This window comes from Pelodiscus sinensis, chromosome 1 (assembly GCF_049634645.1).
Source record: "Pelodiscus sinensis isolate JC-2024 chromosome 1, ASM4963464v1, whole genome shotgun sequence".
Classification (NCBI taxonomy): domain Eukaryota; kingdom Metazoa; phylum Chordata; order Testudines; family Trionychidae; genus Pelodiscus; species Pelodiscus sinensis.
Genome location: NC_134711.1, coordinates 143010446 through 143027616, shown reverse-complemented (window position 1 = coordinate 143027616; position 17171 = coordinate 143010446). Strand labels below are relative to the sequence as shown.

Here is a 17171-nt window from a genome sequence, read left to right as displayed (position 1 = left end):
ATAATCCTTTCACCTCTATCTCAGATACTGAAGTCCTCAAATGGTTTAAGGACCCCAAGATGCAGTGAATCCTCCAGCAAGTGATCCGTGCCCCATGCTACAGAGGAAGGCGAAAAACCTCCAGGGCTTCTGCCAATCTACCCTGGAGGAAAATTCCTTCCCAACCCCAAACATGGCCATCAGCTGAAGCCTGAGCATGTGGGCAAGACTCACCAGCCAGACACCCAGGAAAAAGTTCTGTATAGCAACTCCTGTCATCCCACCATTGGCCTATTTACCACTGATAATGAATGGTCAATTAGTTACCAAGATCATGTTATCTCATCAAACCATCCCCTTCATAAACCCATCTAGTTTAATCTTGAAGCCAGATAGATCTTTTGCCCCACTGGGATCTTTTGCTCCCTTGGAAGGCTGTTCCAGAACTTCACTCCTCTGATAGTTAGAAACCTTCGTCTAATTTTGAGTCCAAACTTGCTAATAGCCAGTTTATATCCATTTGTTCTTGTGTCCACATTGGTATTAAGCTTAAATAATTCCTCTCCCTCCCTGGTATTTATCCCTCTAATATATTTAAAGAGAGCAATCATGTCTCCCCTCAGCCTTCTTTTGGTTAATGTAAACAAGCCAAGCTCCTTGAGTCTCCTTTCATAAGACTGGTTTTCCATTCCTCGGATCATCCTAGTGGCCCTTCTTTGTACCTGTTCCAGTTTGAATTCATCCTTCTTAAACATGGGAGACCAGAACTGCACACAGTATTCCAAATGAGGTCTTACTAATGCCTTGTATAACGGCACTAACACCTCCTTATTTCTACTGGAAATACCTCGCCGTATTAGCCTTTTTCACAACAGCTCCTAAAAATACTCCGATATAATGGTTCCCAGTGAAGGTCAGATACGGCAAGGAAGAATCTATTCCTGGTATCTGTGCTGATGTGCCCTGACACCAAGATGATAGTTTCCCATTGTTCCCCACAAATCCTCTACACGGAGATATTCAAAGGCATGTAAGAGAGTTAGACACCTATGTCTTGTTGAGGTTCAATGGAAGCTGTCCACCTAACTTCCTTATAGTCCTTTGAAAACACCAGCCTCAGAGAACAGTTAACATGCAGGTGTCCTTTAATCTAGAAACTGGCCTGTCCTATAAGCATTAAAAGGGGTTTTAGAGCAGATAGGCTTTGAAGGAAATAAAGCAGACAGAGGATCCTCTTATGAATAAACCCACATTTTATTCAGAAGTCAAAACAAGTTGCTTTTTAAAAGAACTTGTTAATCTTAACAGGATCTGCCCTATTGGCTACTCCTTGTGTGGGTCTGGCCTGAGTTCATCATGTTGCTGAAATCATCAGTGGGTTGTTCAGTTGTGCCTCATAAGTGATTGTCTTTTAGGAGATGCCACTCCTCCAGGTCAGTGTCTCTGATCCCTTATGGCATTTAGGTTATGTCATTCTGATTTTTAAGGCTATCTACACGGTAAAAAAAATCTGCGCTGTATAGCTACGTGAGTTTTCCCAAGGTCTTTAACCTTCTGCTAGGGCACATAATTCATTCAGCCTCTGGCCTAGTTAGAAGCATTACAAACAAACAAGTAAAAATATGCTCTCTGAGGGCTAAGACCTAACAATGAACTACAGTCTGTGTTTAAAGTAGTCTCTTGACCAATATTCCTTTTCTCGCAGTGGCTGAGTAACTCTTAGTTAGAATATCCAGAAAGACCAAGGCACTGGTTTTCCTTGTCATCTTAGGGGAAGGTTAATTATAGGGGTTCTTTTGTCCCTCTCCAGTAAGTCTTTGAAAAGTATATAACTCAAAGTTCATTGACCCTGCCTTAAGAGGCAAGAGGGCTTCCTGGGAGTGCAGACTCCATCACCTGTTGACATTAAATGAACTCTTCCTCCCCCCCCCTTTACTCAATCTCCTCATTTTTTTTGCCTGGCATGCAAAGGGTTTTTCTTTGCTGTTGGTCATACTTTGTCCAATTTAAAGGGGAAACACATTTAAAAAGGCAGAACCATATATATCCCTTTGTCAGAAAAAATGTTTATTTCCCCCTGGCATTGCTGGTTTACACACATTAGTCTTAATTCCAGCACATCTGTATAATCTCTTGTGGGTTGACTATAGTTGTAGCATGCAAAAATATTAATGATCAGCGAGTTATTAGTTTTCTGGTAACATATTACATGACATGGTTAAAATGTAGATTATAACAATGAGTTGGGTTAGACTAGCTGAAATTCAATGCTAGATATTAGTGAGTCCATTGCCTTGTGGCATAGGAATACTCTTAGGGTCATGGCTGTGTACCGATTTTTATAGATAAACTAAGGCCTTCACTTTCCTTGTCTGACAATTTTTGCCAGCACTAAACTCACTTCAAAATAGTTAAGAGGAGAGAGTGTGCGGTATATTGGTGCCTGGGGAAGTAAAATAATATATGTTAATTTCATTCTGTTTGTTCTGTAGCCGAACTCACCTGCAATCAGAAGAGATTGTAGCAGAGTTGGTTTATGGCTTCCTGATACCTGAAGTTCAGAAAATAGCTGTCAAGGAGAAAGGTAAGGAGTCCAATAGCGTTGTTTCCTCCTTAAACTGAGACTTACTGGCTGAATGGTCCATCTGCCAGGAGTTTCTGTAGAGTCTACACTAGGGATGTTAAAGACTAGTCGATTTCCTCCCCCTCCCCTTGCTTCCTCTATATGAGAGAGGCAGCTAAAGGGGGAGGGAGAGGAAAGGGTACTTCAAAGTAGCAGTGCAGCACGGCTGAGCCAGGGATGAGCTTTGAAACCCCAAGCAAGTGTTTCAAGGGGGCAGTAGCGGCGCTGCACCTTTAAAATTCCAAAGGGCCCGTGGAGCCCGGGGTCAGCTGGGGACTCTCCAGCTAACCCCAAGTTCTGAGAAGCTTTTCCCCAGAACCCGAGGTCCCAGCTGACCTCAAGTTCTGGGGAAATGCTGTGTGGAGCCCAGGATCAGCTGCGGAGTCCCAAGCTGCCCCCAGGCTCCATGGCTGCCCCTTGGAAACACGCAGATGCAGTGTTTCAAAGGGGCAGGTGCCGCACAGCTGATCCCTGGCTCAGCTGTGCAGCGCTGCCCCTTTAAAACACCACCTTGGCACTCCACTCTGGCACTGCTAAGCACTGAATCTCTCCTGCTCTTGCACTGTCCCACCCCACCTTGCACTGTCAGTCCCTATGGCCCTGCCTCTACCAGTCCTCGGTGTTGAAGTAGTCTTCTGCAGTGGTGGCTGCTGGGGAGGGACACAAGAAGGGCACTGGCCACATGACCATCTCTCTCATGATTCCTCTCTGCACCACCTCTAGCCCACGGGAGGTCCCAGTCAGAAGCTGCTGCAGCCCGGGAAGAGATGTCTCGCCCCAGGTCACGATCCCCTACTTCACCCAAACTCCCTCTCAGATCCCATACCCCAATCTCTTACCCTACGCTCCCTTCTGCACCCAACTTCCATCCCAGACCCCCTCACCTCCTCCATTAATATCATGGAAGAGTGAGGCCCTCAATCACTTACATTCTTGGAGTTGCCCTCATAAATTATTGCCCAACCCTGTGTTAATGGCTTACAGTAAGAAAGAAAAAGATTAACAGATTTTTTGGGAGTGTTGCAGATATCTAAAACTCCAATCTTGATGATTTTTTTTAAATCCTGTGTTACTAATCATACATAATAAACTATTGATTAAGGCAAAATCTTTGCTATCCGGTAGAGCTCTGGCTCTTATGAGCCAGAAGCAGAACTGCTAGGTGTGCTGCTAGCTGTTTTGTAGGCTGAAACCTTATTTGCAAGATCTTTGAAACCTGCATCTGTCTGTTGGAAAGGATGATGATGTGTGTACTCCAAGGTATCTGAGTAACCATGTTAGCCTGTAACTAAAAAAAAAATGGTCCTGTACCATCTTAGACTAACAAATATATAACTAGTATCATTAGCTTTTGTCGGCACAACCCACTTCTTCAGCCAAGGGTAATGTTAATTTTCTTTATTTGCTTTCATATTAAATAAACATAAGTATTACTCCTTGTTAATTATCCCTTGTTTTAATATATTTTCTTCCACACCTATGGACTATTTAATATATATTTATTAACTACAGTTTTTGTATTGGTGGGAGCATATCCATACACTACCTCAATATTAGTGTTGCACATAAGAAATTTCAACCTGCCCAAAAGAAAATTCAACCGCCCAAGGATAGAAAAATCTTAGAGGGAACACTGGTCCCATGTCTTTCTACTAACAACCTCTGCTTGGGCTTACAGGAGAAACAAGGGTGTTTACAAGTCATTGAGTTGATCACCCAGTCATTAGACTTCCCAATAGTGGAATTCTCATTGGCACATTTAAAATTATAAACAGACTCACACTTCGTATTTCTAACTTTACCTACAGGAATGATGCATGCACCAAAATAGCATAGGCAGAGACCCAGCAGATTGTAGCATTACAATCTATTTGATCTAAAGCACCTTTGAGTTTTGCATATTTATTTTCATAAAGTACAGGAGTCGTGGGAACCTGTCATGTACAAACTGCTTTTGTCAAGATTGGCCAGCTCAAAATGTGGCCAGATGTTTTCAGAGCTTAGCTTGCTCTGCAGCCAAGCTCCAGCTTTCAGTGTTGCTGTGATATTTGACTTTTAAAGAAACCCCCCCTGCCAGCTAGCTGAGTGCCTGGGAGACACTCCAGCCAAAGAGATGGACACCGAGCTAATGATCACTCCCTGTGGCTTCCTCGTAGAAGGGATGAGATTCTGCATCTGCTACCCTCATTGTGGGAAGGAAGGGGGGAGTGTATAGGGCCAAAAGCTATGCTTTCCCTTTCCTCACCCTGATTCCACAAAACCCCTTTGTATAGACTCCACATATGAATGGGGGAGAGCAATCTACTTGTCATCAAATATGAGATGCAGGTAGAGCTACGGGGGAGAGCTTCTCTGCATGTTATCCTACAGCAACTCCCCAGGGAAACATCTGCCTCTGCTATCATTCACTCCCCCTAGTTTCCCAACCCCTATAGGTAACCTCCCAGAGGGCCACTTCTCTGCCTGTTCCAAGGGAAGTGTGTGCGCTGTGGGGTGGGAACTCAAAATTGATTACATGAAGGAAAGAGTTTCAACTCCTGGAGTTTCTTGGACCTTCTATAATTTTATCCTATGTAGGGCACTAACCCAGTCCTGGCAAATAATACAGTCCTGGCAAATTAAACTGGGGCTTTAGACAGGACAAATACTCACCTTTTTAGATAGAATTTCAGTAGAAGTGGATGAAGGGAGTGCAACAGCTCTATGGGATTTAGCATTTGGTGCAGTATTCCCCCAAATGAAATCAAATAGCCTTGGAAGGAGGAGCATTGCCATGTGGATTGAAAATTGACTGAAGAAAACAAATGAGAGCAGATCACTGCTGCAGGGCTTCATGTTAGATCCAGTCTTACCTTACATCTTCATTATGGGTCTGAAAGATGAGCAGTCAGCACATTAAAGATATTCAGACATGCTGTTGTGATTTCTAGCTACATTGTCACAACCACTATGTTGGAGTTACAGTAAGTGAGAGCTACAGGATTCAATGTGGGTTTCTGTTTCCATTCAGCCATGACTTGACTCAGAATAGATGGACCTGGACCATCCTGGGACTTTTGCCTGTACAACCAAACACTTTTTAAAATCATAGTTGGGAAGGGGAAGAGTGTACTAATATCTCAAAGCTATAAACACTGAGGGAACTACAACTAATGGGATAAAATTAAGGAAAGGAAAATATAGACTGAATGCTTTAGACTGGGGAATTATCAGCCAGGCAAAGGACGGCAGTGTTTGACTAGCTGAAAACTATAAAATGTACAGTTAGAAATAATAGTGCATCAGCCCAGGAAGATAAAGTAGGTGATTTTTGTGGGTCTGTTGTGTCTTCAGTTTCAGTTCTATTTTGCACTCAGCATTCATCAGCAAACCTACAACAACAAAGCAGTAGCCTCCAGTAAACTCAGCTTAACACTCATAAGGAATCCTGTAACGACAAAGCTGTGAAAAGCCAGCATGTGCACCAGTGCTAGAATAAAAAAAATCCTGTGGTTGAGATGCACTTTCAAAAATTAGTTTCAGTAGTCAAATAGTGACGGGGAAATGATTTTACAATACAGGAGTGTGCTTCTCTCACTTTTGCCCTGAATAGAAAAGCAACACACTTGACAATTCTTCCCATTTCCACAGCGTACCTTCAAAGCAAAATGCAAGGTTTCTTGCTGCTATTAGATGGCAGTAGAACACTATCAGCCAAAAGCAGAAGCGTGTAATTTTTTTCTGAGATAGGCTCCTGTAAGATAAGAGCTGCTTTTTTGGATGAGGTGAGAGGTCCATTTAGAGAGTTAATGCAATACAGCTCCAAGTGAATATCCTCTCTCTCTTGCGTACAGTGAGGCAGTCTCAGCGGAAACACATCAGTGCTGCTCATCAGATCATTCACAGAAGCACAGACATAGCAGTGGCTCAGAACTCTTCAGTGGAGGGACAGCAGGCACTGGGTAATGGGGAATCTGTGACCAAGACGCCAGGGAGTCCTCCTCCTGTCGCAGCCAGTTCTGCTGTCCATGGAACAGCTGCTGAAGAGAGTGCGGCCGAAGTTACAGAGAGTTCTTATGCTGTGCTCACCAGCCAAGTACAATATGAAACAGTGCATGTAGAGACCCAGGCTGCTGTAGCCCCTGCAAAGAGAGAGGAGTCAGGTGAGTTCAAGTTTGTGGTCTGTTTTCCTTGCTCCAGTAATTGGAGTTCAGCCCCAGGGGAGGGAAGGAAATTGCATCTGCTTTCTTTAGGGCACCATCCTGACTATACATAGGATGGAGAAGCACCTCTCCCCCATTGGAACCTCCCTAAAGGACAGCAGTGTTTGGATCCTTTGCAGACTGCCAGCTCTGTTGCCTGGAAGCAATCCTTAAAGCATTACATCATAAGCATTCCTGTCTGAAGCAGTCTGTCACTGGTTTTGGTTTAACCCAGGAGATTTTTACTGTCTAAGCCTTAAAGATATAGGCCTTGTCTACACTAGCATGTTTTGTTACCAACAACTGCCTTTTGTTGACAAAACAGTGAGAATGTACATACTACCATGCAACTTCTGTCAGGGTTGGGGGCGAGGGGGACAACACCCAGTTTTGGCAACAAAATATTTCCAGCCCCACGAAAGCATTTTGTCTTTCCCCCTCCCTTTATTATTGACAAGAAGCCAATGTGGATTCTGTTTGTGGGATACTGGTGGAAGCCAGTTCTATCTACAAAACAATGCCTGTCCTGATGGCTATGGTCAGTGTTTTGTGATTTATGATGCCCTGCAGGCCTGCGCCTCTCCTCTTTCAAAGCTCTGGGAAGTATCTGACAGCCAAGTGAGCTGCTCTGTTTTGAGTACAAACAAAAAGAGCAAATCATTTGAATGCTTCTGTTTTGCCCTTCTAGAAACACAGTAGCAGGCAGACTGCTGCTGTAGGGGAAGGCTGGAGAGACTGCAGTGCTGCTTTGACTTTCCTCAGCATGGAGAGCTCACAGAGCTACTTGTGATGCTGCTCTCAGCAGCTGAAAATGCTGTGGGAGAACTCAGAGAGAATCCCAAGAAATGCAGGGGTCAGCTCTGCCATCCCACAACACTGCTATGTGGAATGCTTACCCACATTGCTAGCTCCCCTATTGACAGACAGAGCAAAGCAATGTAGCCATGATATGGTGACAGTGGGAGGCAGAAAAAAGTTTTCGCTTTTGCAAGTCAACAGCACTTTTGCCACCAAATCTTCCTAATGTAGACATCCACACACTACCTCAATATTGGTGTTGCATATAAGAAATTTCAACGAGCCCAAAAGAAAATTTAACCGGCCAAGGATGGAAAATCTTAGAGCCATAGTTTAACTAATAAATAGCAAAATTCCCCTTATGGTTGCCAAGGGATGGGAAGTTTGTACTAGTTACACCTCTTCCTTGTTCTGCCACTGTTCTACACTTAAAAGTTTGAAGTGCAGCTGCGACAGTGCTCTCACAGCCACGCTTTAAACTGAAAGTGTGGCCTCAAAGCGGTATCTACACTGTACTATGTTAGTGGGAGACACTCTCCTGCCAACACACCTTTCACCTCTCACTGAGATGGAGTAATTACTTCAATAAGCGAGTGCTGTCGACACAATGCTGCTTTTTCAGATGTGATAGATTGGTGCTGGTGTTTCAAAGGCAGTGATGCTGATTTAACATGGTAGTGAAGACAAGCCCTGAGTAACTGCTAATGCAGATTGTAATTCTATCCTTTTGAAATGCAAAATTTAAAAAAAAAGATTCAAAACTCAACAGTGCATTACAATAGAATTTTTGCATTAAATACCCTTTTGATTTGTTTTTTATTAGGGGGAGAATAAAAGAGAAATGAAAGAATGGTGAGTGAATACATTGTATGTATATATTCCTGTGAGCTTTGAGTCAGATGGGGGCTTGAGAGAGGAAACAAATAAAAAACAAAGCCATCTGACTACCCACTGAAATAATCACTGGTCTGCAGGTGCTGTGCCCATATATGAATGCTGGCCTAAAGGATAGCTGGATTTTATTGCAGAATTAGAGGCAGTGCAGAGTAGAGTGATAAAAATGATTAAAGATAAGGAAAAATTCTCCAGTGAAGTAAGAAGAAAAAGATTGGGATGTATCTTAGAAAGGGGATGAAAAAGAGAGGACATGATAAAAGTATACTCAAAATAATGACTGGTCTAGAGAACATAGAGCAGGCATTTCTCCCTGTCTTGTAACGTGAACAGATAGTCAAAGATATTTGAAAGTAGTGAATGCAAATCTAACTTAAAAAAATGTTTTCACCCAATACATAATTGGAAAGTAGAACTCACTAGCACAGGTTGTCTTCAAACCAAGGATTCATCAAGAGTCAGGCTTTGGATACTTACATGGATAATAAAAACAGTCAGACTTTCAAAAGTTAATATTAACAAAAGTTTAGAAGGAAATAAAATCCAGTGCTTCAGTGTTTAAATAAATCTCTACTAGGGATTAGGATGAGGCCTTCATTATGTGCTATGTTGTGTGTGATACATTTTTAATGGACAAAGTGTTCAAGACCGTGTTCTGCTCATAAAAGCAGCCTCCTGGACTCGATATTAAGTATGCAGGAGGGGGTAGACTCCAGGTGTGTAAGGACGCTAATCTTTAAACATCCTGATTTTAGTTGTTTTTTAAGGGACACTATCTAGTGCCGTGGTCCCCAACCTGGTGCCCGCAGGCGCCATGGCGCCCGCCGGACCCTTTACCTGCGCCCACGGAGCAATCTGAGCTGACCCCGCCCCTGGGCGTGCGGCAGGTGCCAGCCGCGGGCGCATGGCTGGCCCCGGGTGCGCCGCGCGTGCCGGTGCTGCCCCTGACCCCCGCCCCCGGGTGCACCGCGCGTGCCCTTACCGGCCCTGGCGCCGGCCTTGGCCCCGCCCCCGGGGGCGCCATGCCAGCCCTGGTCCCGGCCCCAGCCCCAGGGGCGCCGCACAGAACCTGGGCAGCCCCTGCCCGGGATCGCAGCACATGCCGGTGCCGACCTCGGGCGTGCGGCACATGGTTGGCCCCGCCCCCATACGCGCAGCGCGTGAGCGGCCCCGCCCCAGGTGCCCGGCAGCCCCAAAATGTTGGGGACCACTGCTCTAGTGGAGCACTTTACACTGATTATTACTAGGGATGTTAATGGGTAGTTGGTTAAACAGTTACCTGGAAGCTGCCCCCCCCCACACACACACCTGCAGCTCAACCACAGGCAGAGGGCTGCTCCAGCCCCACTGAGCACCCTGCATGGGGCTTCCAGGTCCCAGCTCATGAGAGCCAGTAGGGGCAGCCACAGCAGCCAGTGCAGGCTGGAAGCCAGCAGGGGCAACTATGGCAGTCCCTTCACAGGGGCCAGGAGCCATGGTAGTAGCAGCAGCAGCACCTGTGGGGGGCTACAAGCCATGGCAGCCCCTGCAGGGGTCTGGGAGTAGCCAGGCTGGAGCAGCCCCTGTCTGAGGCAGGGACTGCTCTAGCCCAGTGGTTCCCAACCTTTTGTTATACTGTGGACTGGAAAACCCGTTCACATAACTTTTAGTGGACCAGTAACACTTTTCTTGGCATATTTGTATATTAATATGCAGTACTTACCCTGCCCCCAGAGCTTAGCCCCCCCAGTGCCAGCCCCCACGTCTTAGAGCCCCCCAGCACTAGCTCCACCCCCAGAATCTCCAGTGCCTGCCCCTCCCACCCCCCACCTAGCCCTGTGCTGCCTCCCAACCACCAGTTGAGCACTGCAGCCTGGGTCACAGCTGCTCTAAGGCTGCTGTGCCAGGCCTCGCACAGCCCTCCTGCTGCACAGCAAACTGCTCTTCTGTGTCTGGGAGTAAGGATGGTAAGGACTAGTCAGCTAGTTTGATTCTCCCCCACCCCTTGCTGCCTCTATCAGGTAGAGGCAGCAAAGGGGAGGGGAACTAAGGGGTACTTCAAAGCGGCAGTGCTGCGCAGCTGAGCCAGATCAGCTATGCCGGTGCTGCTGCTTTGAAACCCCAAGGTGGCGTTTCAAAGGGGCAGCCACCACACAGTTCCTCCCTGGCTTAGCTGGGCGGCACTGCCCCTTTAAAATGCCGCCTCGGCATTCAAAGGGGCAACGCCGTGGAGCCCGGGGTCAGCTGGGGACTCCTCAGCTGATCCCAGGCTCCGTGCGGCATTTCAGCAGAACCGGGATCAAGTGGGGAGTCCCCAGCTGACCCCGGGCTCTGCACAGCATGCACTGCAGCATGGAGCCCGGGATCAGCGGGGGACTCTGAGTCCCCATGGGGATTTTTGTACATTTCAAAGCAGGCATGCCCGCATGCAGCCCAGAGTCAATGGGACTTCCTGCTGGCTTGGGCTGCACATGGAGTTCTGCATTCCTCCTTTGAAATGTACAAGGGCCCCGCTGGGGCCCTTGTACATTTCATTTCAAAGGACGAATGCAGACATGCATATCGACTAGCTGAGTAGTCGATGGAAATTCCATCGACTACTCAACCAGTCAAATAACTGCAATTTAACATCCTTATCCAGGAGGAGACCCCGCCCCTGCCCAGTACTGGTTGGCTGAGAAGCGGGGCAGGACATGCCTCTCCCAACAGCCGTGGCAGGAGGGGAAGTGCTGGACTATGTAGCTCAGCCCTAGCCTCCAGCAGTTCACGGCACAGCACCGACTGGGCTGCAGACCAGAACCTCTGCTCTAGCCTCGCTGACCCCACATCCCATTGAATTGGTTAAATATAGTGCCAGCACTGAGTTTACCTGCTTAACCAATTCAATGGGGGTTTACATCCCTAATTATTACATATCATGTAAGCTAGGCCTATGACAGAGTTTGTAGTGGAGCTGTTATTTTATTGATGGAAATTTCCACTTCCCATGTATTAGAAATTGCTTTCAGTTGTTGTGTGTGGTTTCTTTGTCAGACTTGGCTAAATGTGCTTTGAAGAAGGAAAGCGGCTCAGCAACAAGGAGCATGAGACCTCCTCCATTTCTTCCGCAAAGAGGGGAAGAGAAGTCTTTGGGGATGATTTTTGTATCTGAAATACACTTAATAGATTTCTCCTGGTCTGCAGGAATAAAGATTGGGAATATTCTCTCATTTGCTGCTGTTTTTACAAATTTGCCACAGTAATTTACACTGTGTTGTGTGGGCTGGTTCTGTATTTTGATAGCTATGGTAATCTGCTGACTTGAAGTGATGTGGTGAGTCTAGAAGTTTTGTTTCAGCTACACCAGACTAACACGGCTACATTTCTATCCTAAAAGCCAGGCATTATCGACCTGAGGCATTAATGCATATTGTTTTAAACCTTGTCTACCTTAGGCCTTGTCTATCTACACTGACACGTTTTGTTGCCAAAAGCAGTTTTTGGTGACAAAAACCTCTGAGGGGTCACTTTACAATGTGACAAATGTCATGACATACTGTTTTTGGTGACTTCCAACCCTGTGAGGGACTTTTGTCTCTGTCCCTCAATTTATTGTCGACAATCATGCAGTGTGTACTACAGTAGAATCTTTTTCGAATTTACTGAATTTACGTATCCCATAATGCCAAGTGTAGCCACTTTGGTCATGACCTTGACCTCTGCTGCCCTACAGCTACATTATGTTTACAGGTAAACATCTGCTTCCCTTCCCCCTGCTAACCCCAGGAACTTTTAAATCAATTTCCTGTGTCAGTGGCTCATAGTATGGTGGTTCTCATGGCATCTTCCCAGGAAATGGATGGTAGCTATCAGTCCAAATGTTCTCCTACTTGGACCGCCACAGAACTTCTGGATCTAATTGGTGTGTTGGGTGAAGAATTGATGCAATCAGCTGTGACTGAAACACATAAGGTCACATAAGAACTGAAACACATAAGGTCACATTTCTCGAACCCTGTGTGAGAAGGGGCATCATTGAGACATCCTACAATGCAGAGCCAAGATCAAGGCAGGTGTACCAGAAGACAAAGGAGGCAAACAGCCGGTCTAGTGCTGCACTTGCAACATGTTGGTTTATAAGGAACTGAACAGAATCCTGGGTGGGGACCCCACGACCATAGTCTATGACAGTGTGAATAGTTCTCAGAGAACAGAGCCAGAAATACCTATCCTGGAGACACAGACACAAGTTGATGAAGAAATTGAAAAGGGCCTGGAGGTGAGGTTCAGTCCAGTGACAACCTGTGCTCTAGGCAGCAAGGAATTGGTCTCAAGCATCGATGTCTGTGAGGATGCTCAGAAAGTTTACATTGAAGGGATGCAGGGTATGTTGCTATGCAGGTGGGCAGGATTAGGGGCTAAAAAGGTATCAAGTTGCTCTTTGCAGCTTATGCAAAGGATGCCTGCCTGGCAAGAAGGTGCTGTGCATTGCAGGCAAAAGTGGGGGTAGAATGGACAGGGACCAGGTGGGCCGGTAACTTGCTTCAAGCAGCCAGTAGGAGGAGGGAGGGCGGCAGCACTGGCCAACCGGAGGCTGTATTTCTGTGAGTTCAGCGCTGCCTGGGTCTGCACTATGTCTAAACAGAGCACCGATGTGCACACAGATAGCAATACAACCTTTCTGGGAGATGGTGTCAAAGATTAGCTTGATATACTTATTGTCTCTCAGAGATGCCGTGGCAGGGCTGCCGTTTGCCCACCCTTATGGAACAACACTCGCAAACCAGTCCTCAAACTATGCTGCCAGAAGCAAGGCAGCACGGAGTTTGACTGCATAAGGCCCCTGACTTGCCCCCAAAATCTGAGCCTGGGTTTGCTTATTAACCTTCAGTAGGGATGTGTCAACAACAGTGATGGGCAGTGGGTATAGGTAGGGCTGGGGGAGGCAAGCCTGCAGCCCTGCCCCCAACCTTGTCCCCTCTTTTGAGGCCCCACCCCACACAGGAACTAAGCTGCACCCCCCTCCACTGCACTGCGGGGCGGGGCAGCGCACCACTCTGTGCCCCCAGCACAGGGTGGGTGGGTGGATGTGTGGCCCTAACCTCCCTGGTTCAGAGCAGAGGGGAGGGCAGGTGCTTGCGGGCAGCAGCACTTCACCCCCAGTACACCTACAGCAGGCATTCTGTGAGCAGAGTGTCATCGGGGCCAGGCTTGCAGTTTGGGAAGGCAAAGCCTTTCCTTGCCTAACATACCAGCTGCCCATGGTAGCAGTGCTGGATAAGTGTAGGATTATCATAAATTGTTTCCTTGTACAACTGCTGCACAATCACAGTCTGTACTTTGTTGGGGAGTCATAACCAACCCTCCTTTTCCCTCCACCTTTATAACTCACCATGATCACCACAGTGACTGGAGAGAGCTGTGTTTGCCTCCAGGCTAATCCAAAAAAGTTGGACGTTTTCTTCAGCAGCATGCATATGAGTGAAATGTTACAAACTTTATCATGAAAAGTACAGTCACTCTATTGTTAATAGTTACTTTTCCAGACCGGGCCTTCGGAAGTCAGCCATGTCCACCAGCAGACAGACGCAGTCAACTGAGGAAAAAAAATTGAAAGACATGGGAGGAGCTGCTCAAGGATTTGTTGTCACTCAGCAAGTCAGGCAGATAACAGAGCAAAGACGAGAGCAAGCATGAGATAAGGAGAGCAAAGTCAGAAACGAGACCTTGCTACAGCTCATGCAGGACCAAAATGACATCCTGAAGTGAATGCAGATGAATAATAGTGACCAGAACCAAAAGCCTCCCATTCACCACATGCAGAACTCTTTTCCCATCAACCAGCCCTCTATGCCTGCACATCAGCATTCATGGCTGCAAAGGCTTAATTCTTTATCCAGCAACCCTTCTTCTGCGCCCACACACTCACAATCCGGTAATGGCTTCTTCCCTTCACACTGCACTCCCTGTGAAAGCAGCTGCGAATTTGAGAACTGGACATTAACACAATTGTGCAGTTTTCAAATCCTTACACTCCCTACCACGAGCCATCAATAAAGACAAATGTGATGCAGGTTTCCATGAGTTTATTTTGTGTGACACAACCCCCACCAATTGCTCTGGCTTCTGCTGAAGCCTGTACTAACCCCTTGGTTTCATGGGAATGCCTCACACAGGGTGAGCAGTGGGATGAGGCAGAGAAGCAACCCCAACGCACAGAAATGTCAGCGCCCATTTTTAAAGCGATTCCTCAAAATAAGCTGAACTGTTAAAGCACATTTTATGATGGTAGAACTGCCTCTGCCCTACAGCTTTTGCCTATATAGAAATGTCATAAACACACCCACTCATATGTCCCATTATTATATTAGCAAAAGATTTTTGTGTCTGCCTGGCATTAATGTCGTTACAGGTGCTCCTGCCACATTTGTGCAATATCGTTCTCAATACACCTGGCCACACAAATGCCAGGCACACGTCTGCCACCTTTGGGCCAGACTCGCTCCTTTTAGAACATCGCTGAAGCCTGTGATGAATAGCCCTAAAGTTATCCACAAGGGCAGAACGTGGCCTCCTGTCCAAGTTTGCAATCCCCAAAGGCTATTAGCCAGGTCCTAACTGCATTGTTACCAATTTCCTCTTCTGAGTAGCCTTGGCTCTTGCAGGCTTGCCAGTTAATAGGTGATTTAGAACCTCCTTTCAGCTCCCCAAGCAGTCAGACCTTTTGAGAAGGCACATCAGTATTTGCTCCCTGACATTTGCTGAAGCTGCGGGGTAAGCCTTCTAAACAGAGCTTCTCATGCCTACTTTGTTTTCTCCAGTTGTGGCCTGTCTGTGTTTGGTAAATGACCTGGTTTCTTCCCTCCACCAAACATACATAAGATACACTAGGTGTGTGTGTGCGGGGGGGGGGGGGGGGGGAGCCATGTTTTATATATATAAAAATCCGTTCAATTCCATGGCTTAGTCACAAGGATTAAGTCTCATTCCAATGTAAATGCATCTGACCCCTCATGTTAATGGTGATTTACTCCAGCACAAGGTCGGGCAGATCCTGGCCCCGTGTACGTCTCTGACACTAAAAGAGAAGCAGCATTCGCCAGTGACTGAAAGGGTGCTATTCAAATGTCAGCCTTTTTTCTGATAATTGCAGTATATGATAGAGACAGAAGGAAATTGCCATCAGGGTGATGAGGAAATGAGACCTGAATAAGGTAATGAATTCACAGAAAGGCCAAGAGATCACTCTGGCCACGAGAGAAACTACCCTAGTCACCTGAGCTCCACAGCCAAGAATGCAGGCCTCTGAAGGGAGACAGTGGGGATGAGGGCCCTTAAGGTGAGCAGGAAGCAAGCTGGCAGACCACCCTGCTCCGTAAAGAGTTTGGGGGGGAGGGTAGCAAATTACTGGACTCTCCCATGGAGATATGAGCAGTGATTGGGAACAGGAGACTTCTAGCTTCGAGTACACATGCAAACTTTTAATGCTTCAGTGACATCCAAACCTCTGCTTGAAAAGGGGAGAGGGCAGAGACTGGCATCCAATATTAGCACATGGCACCTTGGTCTGAGGTTGGGCAGCTCCTTGCTGAGGAGGAAGTAAAAAACGGGGAAGAAAGACAACTTAGCTCCATGCTTGATCCCCGCTGCCATTTCCTACTGCACTCCCTGCCCCTCCACCCCACTCACATACAAACCCCTTTCATTTCTGCTCTAACACTCCTTTTAGCCTGGGCACCCTGCCTCCAAATCAATATTGTGAATTCACATAGTGTCACACACACACGAAAATCATTTCTGTACATTTGTAACAACATTTTTAACAAAGAACAACATTCCTTCCCCAGTGAAGCAATCCTCTGGATGGAGTGGAGGTTAAGGATAATCTAGGAATGGCCCAGTATCTAAACAAATACTTTGCTTCAGTCTTTAATGAGGCTAATGAAGAACTTAGGGATAATGGTAACATAACAAATGGGACTAAGGATGTGGAGGTAGATATTACCATATCCGAGGTAAAAGCCAAACTTGAACAGCTTAATGGGAGTAAATCGGGGGGGCCAGATAATCTTCATCCAAGAATATTAAAGGAACTGGCACATGAACTTGCAAGTCCATTAGCAAAATTTTTTAATAAATCTCTAAACTCAGGGGTTGTACCATTTGACTGGAGAATTGCTAATATAGTTCCTATTTTTCAGAAAGGGAAAAAAAGCGACCCGGGTAACTATAGGTTTGTTAGTTTGACATCTGTAGTATGCAAAATCTTGGAAAAAATTTTGAAGGAGAAAGTAGTTAAGAGACATTGAGGCTAATGGCAATTGGGACAAATTACAACATGGTTTTACAAAAGGTAGATCGTGCCAAACCAACCTGATCTCCTTTTTTGAGAAAGTAACAGATTTTTTAGATAAAGGAAATGCAGTGGATCTAATCTACCTCGACTTTAGTAAGGCATTTGATACAGTACCACATGGGGAATTATTGGTTAAATTGGAAAAGATAGGGATTAATATGAAAGTTGAGAGGTGGATAAGCAACTGGTTAAAGGGGAGACTACAGCGGGTTATACTGAAAGATGAACTGTCAGGTTGGAGGAAGGTTACTAGCGGAATTCCTCAGGGATCAGTTTTGGGGCCAATTTTATTTAATCTTTTTATCACTGACCTTGGCACCAAAAGTGGAAGTGTCCTGATAAAATTTGCGGATGACACAAAGTTGGGAGCTATTGCCAATTC

At 46.1% G+C, this 17171-nt stretch overlaps 1 protein-coding gene across 4 annotated transcripts in view; it reads left to right on the top strand.

Moving 5' to 3' along the window:
* CFAP91 (cilia and flagella associated protein 91) overlaps positions 1 to 14508 on the top strand; it is a 69842-nt gene extending 55334 nt beyond the window's left edge. For 3 of the 4 annotated variants that reach the window (XM_075905487.1, XM_075905504.1, XM_075905510.1), the window contains 4 exons: positions 2472 to 2563; positions 6436 to 6744; positions 8405 to 8433; positions 11488 to 11877. In XM_075905487.1, coding sequence (XP_075761602.1) covers positions 2472 to 2563; positions 6436 to 6744; positions 8405 to 8415 — 412 coding nt within the window. In that variant the 3' untranslated portion in view covers positions 8416 to 8433; positions 11488 to 11877. Of the gene's footprint in view, positions 1 to 2471; positions 2564 to 6435; positions 6745 to 8404; positions 8434 to 11487; positions 11878 to 13967 lie in introns of those variants that run through there. The other variant, XM_075905497.1, reaches the window with a different exon arrangement.
* Positions 14509 to 17171: the final 2663 nt, after the last annotated feature.